The 20,956-nt window shown below is 42.3% G+C and overlaps 2 protein-coding genes across 4 annotated transcripts in view; one reads left to right on the forward strand and one right to left on the reverse strand.

The window, feature by feature from the left end:
* Window positions 1–1,599: 1,599 nt before the first annotated feature.
* On the reverse strand, window positions 1,600–11,158 carry LSM3 (LSM3 homolog, U6 small nuclear RNA and mRNA degradation associated). The gene is made up of 4 exons (XM_060631880.3): window positions 11,033–11,158; window positions 8,728–8,838; window positions 5,806–5,901; window positions 1,600–1,915 (listed from the first exon to the last, which is right to left on the reverse strand). Exons 1-4 carry the CDS (start codon window positions 11,051–11,053, stop codon window positions 1,835–1,837), a joined length of 309 nt encoding a protein of 102 aa, XP_060487863.1. The 5' UTR covers window positions 11,054–11,158; the 3' UTR covers window positions 1,600–1,834.
* An 82-nt stretch (window positions 11,159–11,240) lies between these two features.
* The window catches only part of XPC (XPC complex subunit, DNA damage recognition and repair factor), a 29,096-nt gene continuing 19,380 nt past the window's right edge, over window positions 11,241–20,956 (forward strand). For all 3 annotated transcript variants that reach the window (XM_060631867.3, XM_078442718.2, XM_060631868.3), the window contains exons 1-3: window positions 11,241–11,469; window positions 17,000–17,192; window positions 19,569–19,687. In XM_060631867.3, the coding sequence (XP_060487850.3) occupies window positions 11,367–11,469; window positions 17,000–17,192; window positions 19,569–19,687 (415 nt within the window). In that variant the 5' untranslated portion in view covers window positions 11,241–11,366. The remainder of the gene's footprint in view (window positions 11,470–16,999; window positions 17,193–19,568; window positions 19,688–20,956) is intronic.

The raw sequence follows: 20,956 nt of genomic DNA on the forward strand, positions 1-20,956 counted from the left end.
AAAGTAGTATCCAGGAACTAACCATGGATATTGGAAGCCACTAAAAATAAAACACAAGCTCAGGAAGAACTGGAGGGTGTGGCCGAGCAAGAGGGCCAGATGCTCCAGTCACCCTGTGGCTGTGGGAGACATTAGGAGCAGTGCACTACCCTGAGCCAGAGTCTCCACAGCACGCCCGTCTCCGCACACACACACACACACACAGGTAGGAGTCCAGCAGATTCACATCCCACCGTCTAGTGCTAGCTGTGGGGCCACAGGCAAGCAATGCAAGCTCTCGGAGCCTTGGTTTGAAGAGCTATTGTAGGGATTGAAGAGGGATATACATACAAGCTGCTTCTGCCTGATGCCCCTTTATGGCAATCATTACTGTGCAGTATCACCAGCAGCAGCATCTAGGCCAAGAGTTTTACTTGGAAACGGTGATCCAAAGTATCTGCCATTCGCCACCACAGAACCACAGGTCCTATTTTTTCAATATTGAACGGGTTGATGTAAACAGGTTACCCTCTGGGACTACTGAGACCTAAGGACAAAGTGTGGGGGTGAGCAAAAGCGAAGGAAGGTTCTCTCCTGTCTCCTCACAGAAGATAAAACCTGGCAGCTTGCTCACACTCGTCTTCCTCTTCTCCATTAACTTGCAGGGACAGGTACAATAAATAATGAAAACGAAACCTTTTTACAGTGTTTACCGGAAACATCTTTCTTGCACATGGCTGAAAATACTGTGCATACGTTAGCATATTGTGCTTGATGATGGACTAACAAACACATTCAGCATATTCACAGGCAAGCTATCCACACATCAGACTTTCTACATTTCAAAATGGTACAACCTACTTGGTAGAGCACGTCAGGTTCTAAGTCCTGTCTAAATAAAGTCTGAGAAACTGCCACACATACATGTACTTTCCTCTCTCTTTCAAGCATTAAGTGCTGACTGACTGAAGCTAGAAATAAAAAGAGCTTTGCTTTTAAGCCACTGTGTTTTATTGTGCTACTGAGATATGTTGCTGAAGACCTCTCGTCACGAATGGCCCGTGATCCAAGAGTGGAAATACGTTCTTTGAGTCATTAAATATGTGTGGCATTGGTAGATATGACGAGGCTGAACCACACAGGTATATAACCTCTGAAGCCTGACCTTAGAGATAAATCGGACCAAGCAGAAGTAACAGAAATCATGCTTCATATTCATGGCAGTGTTAACATCTACAATGTCACAGTCCCACCACCACCACCACCACCACCCACCCACCCTGTTCTTTGGGCACTCTTTTTTGTGCTCTTATGGCATCCTGTACATGCATTATTCTATCTACCTCCCTGGCCTGCAACTGTTGGTTTAAAGAACTGCCTTCCCAGAGGATTTGAAGGAAGTATGCATATTGGCAAAACTAATTTTCAGTGGTCCACCTGGTGCCTCAAACCTAGGAGATGCACAGATGAGTGTATACAAGTAAAGTCAACGTAAGATGTGTGTTTACTTTAAAGAGTTCGCATTAAAAAAAATTAAAAAAGGAAACATCAAATTCAATTTAAAGGAAAAAAAAAAAACAGAAACTGTCTGAGAAAACAACAGCAAATCAACTCCTAAAAAAGAGTTCTGCATCTTGGTGATCACATTTATTGAAAGGGTTGGAAAAAATAAAAATACTCTTTAGCTTAAGAATTTTTGAGTTATCTGCAAATCAACTCATTTCAGGAGTGCAAGAATCCTTGGTCATTTCTTAATGTCGAAATTAACGCAGGTTTCTCTTTTGAGTGTCTTCTACATTTAAAGAGGCAATCATACAAAGTCTCCTATATTCCATAACACGATAAATTCTTTGTTTCAGCCAACTCTTAATGGAGGGGCAACTAGAACAACACCATCTCCCCGGACAAAGAGCATCGGAATATTCCGTTTTGTTGACTGGAAGAGGAAAAAAAAAACAAAACACAACACATTTATACAAATATGTAGTAGTATTATTTATTTTTTGAGAAACTGACAACAACAAAACCCACACAGATGCATCATAACACAACTGATTTAAAAACCTCATCACTCACTTACCTTTGTAGCACAAAGAACCACTTTATTAACTGTTTACTTTTCCAGGATGTCAATAATTGGGGCAAAGATTAGAGCATTCACCAAAACCCACGTTCCTCCTCTTCCTACCACAGAGCTAGACTACATTACTCACACTTCCTTACAACCTGGTGCAGCCGAGACTGGGTTTTGACCAATGGGAAGTGAAAAGAAGTGACTGACTGACCCATAAGCCTCCCACGAATGCCCCTCTATGGTCTTCCTCCCATGACTAGCGGGACTCAGATAATGAACTCTGGAGACGGCAGAGGCGTAAGACAGAGGAAGCCTGGGCCCTTGATTAAGTACCTAGAAGAAAGCTATCATGCTGAACTAAAACTCCACTCAGGACTGTTATGTGGATGAGAAATAAAATTCTGCTGCTGTACTGAGCCGTTACATGTTGCTCCTGTGTCCTACTACTGCGCTCACATATGTGGAACGAATACCTTGGGACACTAGCCTATAGGTGGAGCCTTAGGCAGTAAGGAAACAGATAATGGAATACAAATATTTGAAATCCTCTTATGCCTGAAGAAAACATTAGGTAAAAATGTTGCCTGCAAAGGCTTGGAAGGTAGCCCAAGGGCCTCCCTAACCTACAGGTTCTAGGGAAAGAGGTTGGAACAAGCCAAATGTTAGTTGCTATTAACCTGATACATTCAGCAAGGCAGTAAGAGATGAGCCCAGGTAAGAACTAGCTGGCTTTCAAGCAGAGATCACAAGAAATAGGACTCACAGGGTCTGAAAAGCCAACAGTTTTTAGATCCCAAACTATAGACAATGAACAGGCACAAAAGCTTTGTAGACTGAAGCCCAGCAAACCTTCTCAGTTAAACAAACTCAGCCCTGAGGCAAGAATTAGTTTAAGTGTGCTGCTTTCCCACCCAAATTTACTTTAGCAAATGGCCTAAGGGTGGGAAGAACAGTGGGAAGGAACTAAAATAAATAAAGGCATCTATACGCTATGTGTAGGCAAGAATGTTGAGGTTACTGGCCCATAGAATTGATTGGAAATGAACAGATCAGATGCACACAAAGTCCTAAGCTTTTAAAGAAATTGCATGCAAAGAAACAGCCTGGCTAAAAAAGCTTTTGACTATTTTTCAGTCTTCCAGCATAAGCAAGTACTTGGCTGTGAAAGCTGAAGCCCCCATTTAGGGTCGCCAGATTTACCAAATAAAAATATAGAGTGCTCAATTACATTTGAATTCTAGATAAATAGAAGAAAAAAAAAATTTTTTTTTTTTTGGTCTAAGTATGTCCCAAATAGTACATGGGACAGACTTGACCTAAAAGCCATTACTTCAAATCCTAGGACAGGGAACATTCACACCTCCCCAGGGGATTCTGCTGTTATGTTTCCATTCTTCCCTTTTCCGAAGGCAGGTTTTTTTGTTTGTTTGTTTTTGGTGAAAATTCTGTCCCTGTTCCGCTATAATGGCTGTGGGAGGGGCAATAGTAATTAATTCCTCCTTTTCAGGTTCTAGGAATCTATACCACAAGTGACCACATGTGGATCTGACAGAGAGAACAAAAATATTAGTAACAGTTGTCATAGAGAGCAAGATGCAGTAATGACACACTGGAATCAACGTGAAGAATCAACGGAATTAGTTACTCATCAGTGTGACTGAAAGAGAGAAGTCCAAGAAAATTCTGAGATTTATGGTCTAAACAACAGAAAATCATGCACTGAGGATAGGGAACTGAGAATGATCTCATTTTGAAGGTGAAGAACACCTTCAAAGGAATTTACTTTTAGATGTACTGAGTTCAAGATAATATCCAATGTGAAAATATTTTCAATTAGAATACTGGGTATGAAAGAGTGAAGCTCAGAAAAGGAAACAAACTGGAGACACAGACTGATCCACAATCATGACAGCTTCCAGTCACCACATGCCATGGCTTTACACATACCAAGTTCAGTGCCTCCTGTTATAATCCTGGGAGGCAGGCACAGTTACTGTCATCTTACAAAAGAGGTCCCCTAAGGCTTAGGAAGTTTCTATAACTTGCTCAAGGTCATGAAACTAACCACTAGTAGCAAAAATGTGAGCCCAGATCTGTGAAGAGCTCAAGCTTTGGTGCTGTACTGATTACTGTTACAGACTCCTAGTTACTAAATGACATCACACCTCTGAGGGGAAAAAGAGACACATAGGTTAAAAAATTCAAAACCCATGTTCAGAAGGAGAAAGAAAATTTGCAAAGGAGTCAGCAGTCATTGAAGACAGAAGGAAAGCCAGGATAAAGCAGAAATACAAAAACCATAAAAGGCTAACAGATGAACACTTACTATGTGCCTGTCACTAACCTGAAGGCTTTTCATGTAAACTCTCAGTGAATCCTAAATAGCTGTATAAAGTGGGTCCTACTACCATCCCCATTTTACAGACAAGGAGACTTAGTCACAGACACATTGCGTAGTTTGATACAATTAAATAGCTGGCAAGCAAGGGAGTCAAGATTTAATTCCAGTCCTGCAATCTGAGTCTATATTTTAAACCACTATACTCTAGAAGGGTCAAAGACTGGCTTTTCAAATACTTAAAAGACATAGGTGATTTCCTTCTTTTTTTCTTCACATTGAACAATGAAATGTGCCAACATTCAGAAGATCTGCATAGCTCCACGAACTAATATTTTCCAAATGACCAGTGCTTGATGTCACAGAATCACACAACATAAAAGATCCATTAAAAGGACAAGGTAGTGGGGCACCTGAAAGTTGCCCTGGGTGGCTCGGTCGGTTAAGCATCCAACTTTGGCTCAGGTCATGATCTCACAGTTTGTGAGTTTAAGCCCCATGTCGGGCTCTGTGCTGACAGCTCAGAGCCTGGAGCCTGCTTTGGATTCTGTGTCTCCCTCTCTCTCTGACCCTCCCCCATTTGCACTGTCTCTCTCACTCAAAAATAAATAAACATTAAAAAAAAAAAAAAAAAGAACAAGGCAGACCAATGAATTTGCATATAGTAAGAGCATGAAAAGTTCAATGATGTGGTCTCAGATTCCACACTGCAATTAACCTTTAAGAAACTACCACTTGTTGAGTTTTAATGTAGCATCAAACGTGAATACCCACAAAAAATACTCCTCCCTTTTGTAACTACCTGTGAGGAAGGATTCTCAACTATGACATATCATAACAGATTACATGCAGAAAAAGATGTGAGAACCTAGATTTCAGTTAAGCCAGGCATTAAAGAAATCTGCAAAAAGGTAAAACAAAGACGCCTCTAAGTATTTTGTCCTGTAGTTGATGTTACTTAAATCAACATGTAATAGGCTCACTATTACGGAGTTAGTGTTTTTAAAATTTCTCCGTTTTAGTTTTTATTAAGTATTGATAGCTTAAATTCACATCAAACAAGGAACACTGTCCAGCATTACTCTTACAGACTAACACACATGAGCATCTTAAACTGACATGTATCAGTGAATCCTGGCAACTGGATGAGGTAAGTGTTAGTATTCTTGCCTAACAATGAGGAACTTAAATCTGCCAATTCACTGGCCCAACATAACCCAGGTGGGACATGGCCAAAACAGCACTATAAATTAGGTCCATCTGACCCTAAAGTCTTTGCTTTTGATTGCTATACTTTACCGGGTCCACAAGTAGGTGTCAAATCATGACGGGCTTTTTATAAATAAGTGTTACGCTGTTGGATGTTGAGAACATTTGACATTTTAAAAGTGAAGAACAGAATTCCATGACTTACTTTATATATCTCCTCATAGGTTTCCTCATCAATTTCTATGGTAGTCACAGTCTCTTCCACATCTCCCAATATCATATTTAAATGCTGATCATAAGCCTGCAGTGGAAAGGTGAGCGATCAAGAAACTTAATCATCAAATAAAGGAACAATGAACAGAGCTTACGCACAATACTTATATCACACACTTTTATACACAAATAAAAAATAATTCTGCTGTGCTAATAAGCTGTTTCTTCACAAATTATTTCCAGTGACAAGTTAACTGACCTGATAAAAATACAAAGCTGTTTATATGGCCTAAAATGAATTTACTCAAAATAATTTGAAATTATTACTTTTTTAAAGTGTCTACCCTATTGGTCATCCAAGACAGTCACATCATTTATAATATTTATGAGAAAAAGCAAATTCATCACTTTTCAGTAGACTTCTTTCAACTCCCTCTGTAACACCATGACAAGAGAGATACAGTGGAAGAAATACGATTCTTTAACTGTGAAGAAGATGGCACTTCAGTCTCCCAAAGGTACAAGACAAGACCTCCCTGTGCTAAACTGAACACCACTGCGTGAAACCAGTAGAGCAATACCCGGCTTACGTAAAACCTAGCCAAAATAAACTGTGTTTGGCACCTGTAGGCTCAATCAATAAATGTTGCCATCCTGATAGGGATAGCCTTAATCCAAACTCTAAAGCTCATGTATTTTACTAAAAGGTGAAACGCCAGGGGCCTTGTTCAGAACCCACTTATGCTTACTTCTTTTTTAAAAATTTCTTTTATTTTGGGGCATCCGGGTTGCTCAGTTTGTTGAGTGTCTGACTTCGGCTCAGGTCATGATCTCACAGCTTGTGAGTTCGAGCCCCGCGTTGGGCTCTGTGCTGACAGCTCAGAGCCTGGAGCCTGCTTCAGATTCTGTGTCTCCCTCTCTCTCTGCCCCTAACCCACTCGCATTCTGTCTCTGTCTCTCTCAAAAATAAATAAACATTAAAAAAAATTTTTTTTTTTAATAAAAAAAATTTATTTTTTATTTGAGGCGGGGGGGGGGGGGGAGGGAGAAGGAGGGAGAGAGAAGGAGGGACAGAGAGAGAGACAGAATCTTAAGGAGGCTCCAAGCTCAGTGTAGAGCCTGACATGGGGCTCAATCCCACCACCCTGGGATCATGACCTGAGCTGAAATCAAGAGTTGGATGCTCAACCGACTGAGCTGCCCAGGTGCCTCTCACTCATGCTCACTTCTAACAAAGGGTTAAATGGTTTACCAGCTCACATCAAAATAAAAGTAACACATCAGCCACATAGCAGCCACTTCTAGCAAAGCATACCAACAAGAGCAAAAATCTATAGATGAGGGCCAGAAAACAAACAAAATGTTGGGGGCCATTTAGTATAGAGGCAATGAAGTCTAGAAGGGAACTAAAGAAGCCTCCAAGAGCTCAGGCGACATATCTGTCCCGGGGTGTGTCTCCACATGCCACTGGCCCATGTGTTTAAGCGCAATTCTCTTTTTCTTGGTAAAGTTGCCACTCTTCCATTTCCCGGGGTTCCTCTTCTCATAAAGCCAACTGTATATCAAGATCAGTGTCTTCCTAGGTCCCTGCTTTCTAAGTACAGGACACTCTTTACCTTTAGGTCTTATGGAAGAATGGGGCTGCAGTCAGATTGCCTAGGGTCATATTCTGGACCTTCCTTTAACTTAAGCAAGTAACTTCACCTTTCTAGGCCTGAGCTTCTTCAACTGCATAACCAGGCTAATTAGCGTCTACCCTGATAGGGCTGTTATAAAGGTTAAATGAGACATTACATACAAAACACTTATAATAAAAGCACCTGGAATGTAATTAATGCTCAACAAATATGAGCCGTTTTAAATCACTTTAAGGTAGAATGATGGTAGTAAAAACAATATATACAGGAGAGTGACAAGTTGTCAAGAAAAGACAAAACCTTCAGTATACTCTCTTTATGAATAAATAGGACCACTTCATGGGACCAATCCTATAGAAATACGTACAGATATACACAAAGAAATATGCATAAAAATACATACTGCAGACTTATTTACAGCAGCAAGAAATGGAAAACAATCTAAAAACCACTTTTACAATACACAGAATTCTATGCAGTCCTTAAAAAGAATAAAGGAGGGGCGTCTGGGTGGCTCAGTTGAGCCTGCAACTCTTGATTTCAGCTCAGGTCATGATCCCAGGGTTGGGGGATCAGGCTCTGTGCTGAGCGTGGAGCCTGCTTAAGATTCTCTTTTCCTTTGCCCCTCTCCCCAGCTCACGCTCATTCGCTCTCTAAAAAAAATAAAGCTGAATGGAGATTTATACGCATTCATGATGAATAATTTCCAAGAAAGATTAAGTGAAAAAGAAAGCTGCTCAAAAATATGTACAGCAAGATCCCAGTTTTATTTACAGGTGGTGTATATAGTGCAAATACATGCGTGGGATCACATGTATATGTATTTATGTGTAAATATATAGAAAAGACCTAAAAGATCACAGACCCAATTTCTAAGTGGCTAGCAAAAGAAAAAAATGGGATTTCACCTTTTACTCTATGTACTTCTGTGCTATTTAATTTTTCTCACAAGAAAACGCAAACTTATGTACATATCAGTAACTGATAGAACATTTAAATAAGAATGGAGAATAAATGCTATTTACAAATAAATAGAAAAAATGAAAGAAATGAAAATGTTCTTTAAAATCACATCATTTCTGTTAGAAAAAATATTAAAGAGGTGAATTAAATGCAGTTGTACTTGACTTGTAGAAATATGGGTGACCTTCCACCTTCTTATCTACATTCAAAATACTCTTCTACATCAGTCAGTGTTTATATTTCAAGGGGGTAGTGGTAGGGAGCCATGACAGAGAAATCATCTGATTTCAAGGTAATTTAATAAATTTACTTACATGTAATCTGCCTCGAAGCTCTCTGTCATTCCTCATTTTCACATAAATTCGCTCGTCCAGGCTGAGCCTGATGAGATCCAGGGGCTCCTCTACGGTGTTGGTGGTTTGTTGCTGATGAAAGAAACAGGCTTAGTAATACAGTACTAGCGAGTGCAGTGTTCAAGTCATTGCTGTCCTGTATGACGGTGGACAAGTTACTTAACACCTCAAAGCCTCAGTCTCAGACTCTGTAAAATGTGGATGATGATAGCGCCTACCTAATACTGTTGTTGTGAGGCTCAAAGGGCATATTATGAAAGCTTAAAACAGTGCCTGGATCATAGTGAGTGCTATGTAAGTGAAGGCTGAAACACACGTACACAGGAAGGAGTTATACAGCAAAATAAGCATGTACTTTGTTCTCTCAAAATCCAAAGTGCCTGACCCAATTTCAGGGTACAGGAAGTCACTGTCTGGGACTTCAACCTTACCTCAAATTTCATTTCGTGATTTGAAAAAATCTCATTTAATGATTACCACACACTAATCAGAATGCCAAGGAGAGATTCAATCTGGGGCAGGTTGAGTTTAGGGTGCCAACTGGCCACTAAGATGAATATATTTAGCAGGGAGTATTGAATACTGGTTGAAAGCACTAGCTTTGAAGTCAGGCAGTGTGTGTTCAACTCTTGAATCTGAAACTTGTGAATTCGGATAAAAAAAAAAAATCATGCCATCTCTGAGCATCAGCTTCCTTGTTCGTAAAATGAGGACGCCATAATCTTCCCTTCATGATTCTTGCAAGGACTGGATGAGCTAATGTATTAAGTTAATGTATTAAGTGTATTCACAATAGTAAGTGGCAAACTGAAAGTACTTAAAAATGGTTCTTGTTATTTCCAATTGAAGAACTGCTGGAAATATAGCTCCCAGAGAGATCAGGGCTAGGATGACTTGGGAGTCACCCAAATGCAAGGGATGGGTAGGCAGGAAAGTTGGTAAGATTATTCAAGGAGTTTCTTTGGTGAGTACATCAGGCCAGTGGCAGAATGCAACTGAAAGTTACAGGCTCTACAGTCTTAAAAAAGCTAGAATGAAAAAAAAAAAAAATTCCTAACCTCAACTGGTCCTCAATCCCAATTAAACAGGTGATTGTCAAAGACCAGCTAACCAACTACTACATTACGGTAGAGCGGTCACTCTCTGCCCTCAAGGAGTCCATTCTAGTGGGGAGAGGGGTATGAATAAATATATAGTAATACTACAAGAACAAACACACCACAGAGCCCTACTGCTCCTTTGGCTATAGTCTACAATACCCACTGTCCATACTTTTCATCCTGTAGCTTTAAATTTGCCTTTTCAAAGAAGCCTCCCTGATTAACCCGTTCATTCCCTCAATAAATATTTGTTCAGGGTTTCCAGCACTGTTCTGAACCTGGAAGACAGAATGGTGAACAAAACCCTGCTCTTAAGGATCTCACATTCGAGTGGGGAAAGACAGACGTTGAACATCGAAGGGTCTACTTAATATGAACAAATGACATGCTACGAAAAAAAATAAAGCAGACTGGGAAAGAGTGCTATTTTATGCAAGTGGCCAGATAAATCCTTGTTGATGAGGTGAAATTTCAGGAGGAAGCTAGGTTGTGGCCTGATCCACAAATATATCTTAGGAAGAGCATTTTCGGGAAAAGGAGAGAAGATGAGAAAGCCTGGAGTACCATCATATTATTTTATATACCAGGTCCTTGCTTGTTTTCTTCATGCCACATCACAGTTCCTACATATTGCAAGTTTGTTTACTTATCTGCCCTTCCAGAGAACATAAGCTCCAAGTGGGGACAGGGCTCACGTTTGTCAATGCCGGTGTCCCTGGTGCTTAGAGCGGAGTCTAACCATACAAGTTGATGTTTACTACTCATTTGCTGAACGAGTAACAACCGTTGCGCTCATAATAGTAACTATTTAGCTTTATTATCACCTTTTCTATCAGAATCCCGACATCTCCGTGAGGCAGGCAGGGATAATCATTCCCATACCACTGATGAAGATGAGATACAAGGGAAAGGAAGTGACGAGTGTGAAGAATAATTAGTTTTCAGGCGGGCTTCCAAGGGGAAACCATCTCAGGGCGTGAGACAAAATTCGGGGGGGCGCGGTTACCAAAGGGAAGATTAAAAGCCGTGATAACCTAGAAACAGGGCGGCATGAAGGCCACCTTTCGGTGAGCTTGGAGAAAGTAGCCCTGGGACGCAAAGCCGAACAGGGTGAGGGCTAGCAGTGGAAAAGCCGCTCTGTAGAGAGCCCCTCAAAACACACTCACCTGGTCCACGTCGTCCGCCATGCTTCAAACCCTGCGCTCTTTTCTGCCTCTCGCGAGAGTACGCGAGCCGCTCGCGCGCCCCCCTCCCCCCCGCCACTGTCTCCGGAAACGCGAAAATACAACGAGCCGGAAGTAGAGAGAAATTCGTTCTGCGCCGTCTTGCTTTGTACAGTTTGTATTGGTCATTTGAGGCTGAGGCTGGGGCGGAGCTTCATCGGCGTAGACTTGGCCTATAAGGAAAGGGCTGGCGATGCCTCTCCCCGCTGGAGGCGGAGCTTGCGCTCCCATTCCCGCGGCTTAGTGCGTCAATCTCCGGGAGTCTTGCCTGGGCAACATGGTTCGGAAGCGTGCGGCCGGTAGGGAGCCGCAGGGACGTGAACCGTGCGGCCGGAAGGCCAAGGGCAAGAGCACGGCCCGGCGTGAGGAGAAGGAGGCGGGTGAGAGCGACACCGAGCCGGGCTTAGGGGTAGATGCTCATGCTCAAGGAGAGCAGGAAACAAGGTGCGGGGGTGGGGGGGGGTGCTGACTTCTGGAGGTGAGGGGGCGGAGAATACCCTGTTTGCCTTGAGCGGAGCCGGCGTTAACGGCGGCCCGGGGAGGCGGGCGGTTGTGCCACTGCTTGGGTCCTCACCGACGTCGCTGTGCTTTAGTCCTCGGGAGGACTGATGCGCCCTGGGGGTTCCCCTGGAGCTCAACCTGACCATTGGCTCTCCGGCGTTGCCTCTTTCCTGCTCCCTGTTGCCCACAGGATGCTGTCCAGCCTCCTGCAGATGCGAAGGGCTGAATAGGGGAAAAGGCATTACAGTTATTTTGTGGCCCCCCAGAAGACGGATGGACCAGAGTGCTGTAATGTGCGGACTCCCAGAATAATATCTTCAGTTAAATCTCACCCCAGAGTTGCAGATTCGGATCCAACCTGACTTCTCCACCTGGATATCGAATAGGTTTCTTATATTCGTCAAGGGCAAAGCAAAACTCTTGCTTTTCCCCTTTAAGCCTGTTTCTTCCCCACCTTTTCCCGTTCAATAAATGATCCCTTCACCCACTTGTTAAAGCAAGGCTCTCCTTTTCATTATACGTACACATCTAATCCGTCAGCAGGTTCTACCAATCCAACCTCAGAACTGTATCTCAGATCCCTCCACTTCTCTTTATTTACGTGGTTACAGTCCCTGCGAAGCCACCATCACTTTTCAGTTGAAGGACCACAGTTGCTTTACTGGTCTCCCTACTTCCCCACTTCTCTGCAATGGTTTTCCACCTGGCAGCCCAAATGATTAAAAAAAAAAAAAAAAAAAATCAGATCGTGCCATGTTCCTACCTCAAACCTGTGGCTTCCCATTGCTCTTGGCCTAAAATCCAAATTCCTTACCATGGCCTGCAAGACTTTACATGATTTGGCTGCTGCTACTTCTGTTGTCTTTTAGGACTCTTTGCCAGATACCCTCCTTATTGGCTTCCTTTCTCTTCTTCAAATATGCCATGTTATTTCTCACCTTGAGCCTTTGCCTTTGATATTCCTTCTTCCTGCAGTGTTCTCCCATGGCTCTAGGGTGGCTGATTTCTTCTGTTCCTTCACATCTGAACTTACACTGCTTTGAGTGTCTGATCTAAGGTGATCCTTACCAGGTACTCCTTCACAGGCCCTCACAGCCTCTGTTGCATAATGTAATGATCTTGTTAATTTATTTGCTTCCTTTTAGGGTAGCCCGTCTTACTACCATTTAAGTTTATGCAAATGTGTCTTATTTTTTGCTGTGTCCTGTATTGTCCTCTCCCTCCTCCCTGCATATGCCAAGTGCTCAATAAATGTTTTCAATAATTGCATAGTGCATGCTGTAGAAGGGATTTCTGGCATTCCTAAAATAATCTGAATAGAAGTTTAGGTAACCAACAAGGACTCCTATGACACTAGGTTCAATACTATGATTATATAAGTTCAACATTCATTAGTAAATAGGCAAATGGAAGTCATTTCCAAACTTAGAAGGTAATTTACCCCACAGTTAATGCTGTGAGTTCCATTTTATTGATTTACTCATTCAGGTAATTTACCTTTACACAAAGGTAAATTGCCCTTTACACAAAGTATTCAAGACAGTGATATTTTGGAAGAAGGTAGCAGGCTTTGTGGCTTTTGAAGGAACAATCAGGTTTGGAGAGATTGGGAAATGCTCTCTGAAGGAGATACATTTGATCTGTGACTTTAAGGATGGGTAACATTTCAGCTATGGCTGTGAAAAGGGGTTGCTATTGCAGTCAGAGGGAATGTATTCTGAATATGTGGCACTTCAGGAGTTTGAAGTTTTAACCTGATGGAAATGCCACCTGCCTGGGTACCATTTCTTCCAGCTTAATACTTGATCTGGACTCCAGGTTGGTGCAACTTAGTAGTTATATGCACTGGTGCAAATTATTTTGGACAAATAGTTTACCTCTCTGAACCTCATCTCTGAAACACAATACTACCTTTCAGGGTAGTTGTGTTTGCGAGTGAGGTAGAAGCATCTGCCACGGTCCACGTCAGGTAATCAGATGGGCTACCTTCTATCGGTTCGGCTTAGGTGTAGGTGAGGAAGCTCCCAGGCATGAGTCAGACCCTGCTAGCTAGAGGAGCTTGGCAGTAAGTTCTCTTCAAGGAAGAGTTACAATCTTTGCTGTGGTTGGGTCGAAGAACAGGCTGGTTGTGGATTGGGCTACAGTTCACACTGATTTGATGACTTTACAGTATAGTTTCTGAGCACCTCATTGCATGCCAAAGAAGGTGACACTTGGCTGCTTTCAACGTTTAGGGACAAAGAAAACAGTCTTCCACATTATTTCCTTGTTTCTATTAGGGCATGTCTAATTTCTTTATGTTTCTTCCCTATGTTAATGCTTTCGTCGCTGTGAATCATTAATTCCTTCAATAAATATTTACTGAGCACCTGCTATGTCCAGGCACTGTTCTCAGACCTGGAATTAATAGTAGTGAACAGGACAGTCAAGATCCCTGTTCTCGTGATGCTTACAATCTGTGGGGGAGGTGGGGGGGGGCAGACAATAACAACTTAATAAATTAATAAATTAATAAACAATAAATTAATAACAACTTAAATAAATTCATGCAGCAATAAGAGTTATGCTCTTATCCTCTAAGAGGAAGAAGCAGCTAAGTCAGAATTGGTAGTCAAGGAAGGCCTCTTTGAGGAGGTGATTGATAGTTTGAACGAATTACTGAATGTCCTGAAGGAGCCATTCATAGGAAGTTCTGAGGGAAGGCAGAGGAAGCTGTAAGTTTTAACAACTTAGGAGGAAATGAAATGAGCTTGGCCGGTTGGCTGGACACAGTGAGTGGGGGGCGAGTGGTAGAAATTGAGGTGGGAGAGGTGGACAGGACTCGTAGTTTGGAGACCAAACTAAGTTTGTATTTTATTCTAAGCACTATGGGATGCCGCTGGCAGTTTTAAGCAGGTATTATTAAATCTCACTGGAAGGTCAAGTAGACCATGTGGTAATTCCTGCCTTTCTGAAATAACCACATTGGCCTCAAGGAGGCTGGTTAGGTAACTCTAGATCTTGGAGAGTGCTAGAAAATAGCTCTCTGGATTCTCTGGGACCCAAAAAACCATAAAGAATAAAGAAAAAAAATAACCTATGTTTCTACCATCCAGAAAGAAGCACCACTGAATAGTGGTATATTTTGTTCAAGTTTGTTTTTCTAAGTAGTGGAAACCACACAGTAAAAACATATTTGCTTGCTTAACATTTTATTAGATGTCATTTTCCTTTGTCTTAAAAGGTGACTGAATTACCTTCCATTGTGTGACTGTACATAATTATTATGTCATGGTTGGGCATTCAGATTTTTAAAATTTGGGGGTATTACAGTAGCCACCCCCCCCCCCATCTGCAGGGATATGTTCCAAAGTCCCCCCTCCCCCCACAACAGTGGATGCCTGAAACACAGATAGTACTGAACCCTGTATATGCTGTTGTTTTCCTAGACTCCATACCTATGATAAAGTTTAATTGATAAAACTAGGCACAGTAAGAGATTGGCAACACTAATAATGAATAGAAGTTCAAACAATATATTGTAATAAAAGTTAATGTTTGTTTATTTTTGATAGAGGGAGAGTGTGAGCAGGGGAGGGCAGAGAGAGGGAGACACAGAATCCGAATCCAAAGCAGGCTCCAGAGCCTGATGTGGGGCTTGATCTCACAAACCATGAGATCTTGACTTGAGCCAAAGTTAGATGCTTACTTAACCTACTGAGCCACCTAGGTGCCCCAGCCTTCTGATTCTTGTGTGAGGCGATAATATGCCTAACAGATGAGGTAAATAACAGGCATTGTGACGTAGCCTTAGGCCACTGTTGACCTTTAGGAGTTTGTCAGGAGGTTCGGTTGTTCCTCGCTGCAGTTGAGTAGTGGGTTGAGTGGGAAACTAAAACCACGGGTAAGGGGGAATTACTGTATGAATGAGGATACTATGGGCATCTTTTTGATTCACAGTTTTTTTGTTTCCTTTCTTGCCCCCCTTTTAACTCCTCTACCTCTCCAAAGCACAGAAACACAATTGTGTGTTTTAAGCAACCAAAAAAGTTTGGTGAGGAGGAAACAGTGCTTTTGAAGTATCCTCTCGCATGCATTTTTAGATTAGTAAAAATGAAAGAGTTTCACATCTGTTTGTTTTACATCTATTCATAGAGGGCTGAGAAGCGTTAAAGATCCAGAAATTCTGATACCCTACTCAAACTGTCAAGTCATAAACCCTCAAGCAGCTTTTGGCCGTGGAATAAGGAATGTCTCCAGATTCTAAATATTTTTGAAATTGTTTGTTTCCATTAAAATGTTCAAAACACAAGAATGCATAGAGTCCTTTTATAAAACATTCTAAAGATATTGATCTGTGATTTTATCTAGCATTAGAACATAAGTTCCACTATAATGAGAAATTTATGAAAATTATGACCATCATAGGGTTTTTCCCCATGCAAAAGTATATTCTTGGGGAATGTAAGTATGTATCCATAGAGTCAATAAGACAAACCATAAATGGAACGAATCAATCTGATACTAGGTTAATATTGCTGCACCTCAATAAAGGCTAAAGTATTTTTGTTTTCCAAAATTAATTGAAGCAGAGTCATGCAAAGGCAAAGGAGGATTCTCTGTTTCAGATTCAGGATTGATTATTTTTATGAACATGTTTGCAAAATAGAAGCTATCTTCCCCTGCCGTGTTACTATTTATTAAAAGTTGATTTACTGATACCTGTTAAGAAACAGACTGTACTTCTAGATACCCTAATTTAACGAAAGCCAGCAGCTTATGCCTTTTTAAAATTTCCCTTTAACAAAAACCAACAATGATTATTTTAAGGAAACAAAGGTATTTCTGAATTACTACTGTTATTCCAACCCTAAGTTTGCTGAGGTGGTTGGTAAATGAGTGCCTTTGGGTTAGATTGGAAAGGTTTCATAACTGTTTTGAGCAGGGTTTGGTTGTGAAAAGTGGCAGAAACATGGATTCGTAGCAGTAGGGTTGTGGTAAAACTTGGACATGCTTATGAACTCCAAACATTTCACTTAGAAGTGAGTTACCGCTAAAATAAATAGTCTTGGCAGGTAGTCAATAAGCAAGGTGCTCATAGCAGATTGATGTACTTTCCTCCCTGGATACTAGCTGCAGTTTGAGATTTGAAAGCTAGATTTTTGAGTCATGTGGCAGTGTCTGTCGTCCCAGGAGGAGTAGAATAAAATGCTGGTAAAAGGAGTGAGTTTTTACTGTGAGTGTGGGTGGAAGTTGGAGTAGAGACAGAAGGCTGCAGGCTGGTTGCTGAACAGATGGGACGGTGACCCGGTGACGGAGATGTGGCCTGGAGAGAGGTGACAGAAAGGGGCTTTTCATCACGTGCCTGTGAAAACGCACTGCCTCCACCTTTCCTGTGTCCCTTACCTCATGTTCCATGTGGTCGTCTAGATGTCTTGCAAGATGAGAAACCTCTAAAGAGGAGCCTTCTCTCCAAAGTCTCACGAGAAACGAGGAAGAGAGGTTGCAGTGATCCCGGGGGCCCCGCACACAGTCCAGCCAAAAGGAAGGCGGCCAAGGTGACTGTTAAATCTGAAAATGCCGAGGTGAAGGATGAAGCTCTCAGCGACGGGGAGGACTTCAGGTGAGATGGCTGAGAAGCTTCCTGCCAGGTCTTGATTGCTGCCATCAGGGAGGTGTGAGTAATAAAACCTCCCCTTTTTTGCTTGTCACTAGGATCCGTGCAAAAGACGGGATCTTTAAACTCTTCCAGCTAGAGCTCAGACCACTAGTAAGATTCTTCTTAGCGGTTACAGTTGGCTGTTGAACAGCCAGGCTTGAACTGCAGGGGTCCACTTATATGTGGGTGTGTGTGTGTGTGTGTGTGTGTGTGTGTGTGTGTGTGTGTTTTATGATAAATACAGTAAGCTCTGTAAATGTAGTTTTTCTTCCTTGTGATATTTCAAATAACATTTTCTTTTCTCCAGCTGACCTTATGGTAAGAATACAGCATAAAAGACATGTAACATGCAAAATATGTGTTAAACACTGTGTGTGTTATCTATCGGTAAGACTCCCAGTCAACAGAAGCCTAGTAGTAGTTAGTAGTAGTTTTGGGGAGTTAAAAGTTCTGTGCGGATTTTCAATTTTTCAAGGGTATATAGTTTACCTCTCAAACTTTTCAGATAACAGTGACAGTGTGCAGAAAGTGATTTATTTGTGGTTACGCAGCTAGATGGTGGCAAAAACCAGGTGAGACCCAGGTCTTCTGACTCGCGGTCCAGTGCTCTTTCTCCTGCATAAAGGTATTCCATTCCGAAAATACTGGCCTGCCATTCCAGCTCTCTCTTGTACTGTCCTCGAGCACACTCTCCTCCCACCCAGCTGGACTTCTTGTCCCTCCTGCTTTGCCACCTGAGTTGTGCTCATTCTTCCCTGTACCTGGAATGTTTTCTTCCACCTAGAAGATGTGGATCAGAATCCATTTGCTTGACAGTTTCATTGATTCTTCCCTCCTTTCCTCTGGTTTCTTGCAGCGTCTCTTACAAGTGTAGCTTGTCTGCCTCGTGTTGTGCTTATTTGTGCCCATGTCACGTACTGCACCTGCTCCCCTGGAAGCTCTCTGAGGCCTGGAACCACTCCTGGTTCGTTTTCGTGTGCCCTGTGGCATCTAGGGAAGGGCCTTTTGTTTGGCAGAAACTGAGCAAGATTTTTGCAGTGAATGCACATTCTTAGTAATATGTGGTGGACAGGGATTACAAGCCCAGTGATCTTCCACCTCCCAAGAAAGTTGTGGGGAAGAGAGGAAGAGGAAAACCAGAGGCAGTAGTCCCTTCAAAAACAAATCTTCAATCTTAGTGTTGGCTTTTCCAGCAACCTCCAGTCCTGGCAGAGAACAGTCGCCTCTCCTGGGCGACTGCAGCAGTAGACAAGAGCATGAGGAAGCAGGTCAATTTTGCACTCAGTTCATCTCCCTTTCCCTTAGGCTTTCCCTGAATCTGTCTCTGAGCTTACTGTTTCCTGGCTGCCCGTCCGCACTAGTTGGATTCTTTCTCCAGAGAAATCCACATACAGATAGACCAGGATACAGTCAGTTGAAGCTCTGGGACCTCCTTTCCCTTTCTGTTGAGAGTCCACCGCAGTCAAACCCATAGCACACGGACACTTCCGTTACATTCACTCTCAGGAGAAATGTTTTTGTTTCTGTGGCATTGAGAGAGAGAAGCAGGCTAAAAAGGCAAAATGTGGAGTTTTAGAGCTGAAGACTGAGGATCGGTTATTTTAAATGTCTGCGCTGAAATCCGAGACGATGTTATCACCACTGTCAAACATTATAAAAGCTGAAAAGTAACTCAGAGCTCTAAACACATTTTAGAATGTATATGAAATTGCAAAGAGTAGGTTACATATTAACAACCATTTCATCTTGGGCCAGTTAGTCAGCTGTGGCCACTTCCCCGTGTCCTTATCTACTGAACCAGCTAGCTGCCCAAGCTTTTGTTGTTGTGTATGACAGACCTGCATACAGTCACATCCCTGCATACCCTGAAGTTAGAATTCCACTAGCTTCTGTCTCCTTACGTCATAATTCTTAAAGTGGGGGGAAACAATTATCTGAGTTGGCTCCTGGTAGGACCAGCAAATGGGAATCCCCTCTTCTCCGTTGTGGTGCCCACCTGCACGTGTAGACACCCAGACACCACAGCTTTTACTTCTGGAACTCCCATTATTACTGTAGTTCCTTCTGATGTTCCCTGTACCCCCTGCAGGCTCAGCTGCGTTTTCCCTCACACAGCTCTAGGTTGTAGGGTCATTGCCTTCTTTCTGACAGCACATCCAGCGTCAGACTGATGATCAGAGCACATCTTGAGGAGCACTTGGGACCCACGCTGATGGAGGGTATGAGGCTCAGAGCTCACACATCATCTTTACATAATTGCAACAGGTTCTCAGCAAATAGAAGGAGTCCTTCTAGGGTATGGGAATCTTCTTCACCTTCCCTCCTGTGATCTTTACACAGGGACTTTGCCAGTGCCCCCAAGAAGGCACACCATCCAAAGAGAGAGGCTGCTGTGGACAAAGGCAGCTGTGAAGGAGACGAGGAGGAAGAAAGTGACGATGATTGGGAAGAGGTAGAAGGTAAAAACATCAGAGCTGTGTGATTGTGTTTTTCTGGTTGAATCGGCTTAGAGGCATGTCACTTAGTTACCCGTTGTTCCCTTTCGAAACTAAGATCTAATAAGGTTGCAGTAGGGACTTGCTTTTGATGCAAGGAAAAATTCATGACCAGGTTACCGAAAACGTATGGTCTTCCTCTGGTGGTTGTCAGGAGTAGATTGTGAAAGAGAGAGGGAACGTCATCTCGTAGAAAGCACACAGGCTTTGAGTCCTGGGTTCAGAGCCCAGCTTTGTCACTTATAGTGGAGTGAGCAAATCCACCTGTCAGAGCTGAGTTTTTTCACTGATGACATTCAGTAAGCATTGAATGCTCCCTGTGAGCTGTGCACAGGCTAGGATCCAGAACTGTGTTGGCGGAGGAAAGGTTTGCAAATGTAATGGGCCTAAAGCCTCATATATTCACAGTAAGTAGCCGCTAATATTATCATCCCTGATTCCTTCTGTCTAGCTTGACTCTATCTCAGCTCTTAATTTGGAAAATGATTTTTGAAAACCAACAAAAAAAATTTTTAATGTAGTACATAGACCCCACCTAGATTCCTAACTGTAACATTTGCCATATTGAATGTGTCTTTCTCTTTGCATATATACATTGTAGAACCATTTGAAAGTAAGTTGCAAGGGCGCCGGGGTGGCTCAGTCTCAGGATATGATCTCACAGTTCACCGGGTTAAGCCCCAAATCTGGCTCTGAGCTGACAGTGGGGAGCCTGCTTGGGATTCTCTCCCCCTCTCTCTGCCCCTCTCCTGCTTGTATGCATGCACTGCTCTCTCTGTCTCTGAAAAATAAACATTTAAAAAGAAAATAAGTTGCAGACACCCTGGCACTTTACTTGTAAATACTTCATGCATTTCAAGAATAAGACATTCTCCTACATGATAAAATATTTTCACACCTAAGAAAATGAAAAGTCCCCATTTGTTACAAAAATATCCTTCCTAGGTATGTTTTTGTTTGTTGCTAATCCAGCATCTAAGGTGTGAGCCTTGTATTTGGTTATACCGCTTTAGTCTCCTTTAGTCGAGAACAGTATGTGCTATCCAGCCCTGTTTTTTCACTTGTGGAACACTGCTGTTTTTGAAGAGTCGTGGCCTCTTCTTTTGTGGGATGTCTCATAGTCTAGTTTTGTCTGACAGACAGTCACACATCTCAGGGTGGTGGTAATGGGTTTCAGTGTCTCTTGGTTTCTTATACATGTAAGGTTTACCTGAATTTAGGTTCAGCTCTTAA

Source organism: Panthera onca, chromosome A2 (assembly GCF_046562875.1).
Source record: "Panthera onca isolate mPanOnc1 chromosome A2, mPanOnc1 haplotype 2, whole genome shotgun sequence".
Classification (NCBI taxonomy): Eukaryota; Metazoa; Chordata; class Mammalia; order Carnivora; family Felidae; genus Panthera; species Panthera onca.

What these genes read in the sequence shown, in the direction of transcription:
- LSM3 (XM_060631880.3), bottom strand. Translation starts at nt 11,053, where the DNA reads ATGGCGGACGACGTGGACCAG. An exon ending in TGGCGGACGACGTGGACCAG is followed by an intron (nt 8,839 to 11,032) that starts GTGAGTGTGTTT and finishes TTCTTTCATCAG; the next exon opens with CAACAAACCACCAACACCGT. An exon ending in AGCTTCGAGGCAGATTACAT is followed by an intron (nt 5,902 to 8,727) that starts GTAAGTAAATTT and finishes TTTCCACTGCAG; the next exon opens with GCTTATGATCAGCATTTAAA.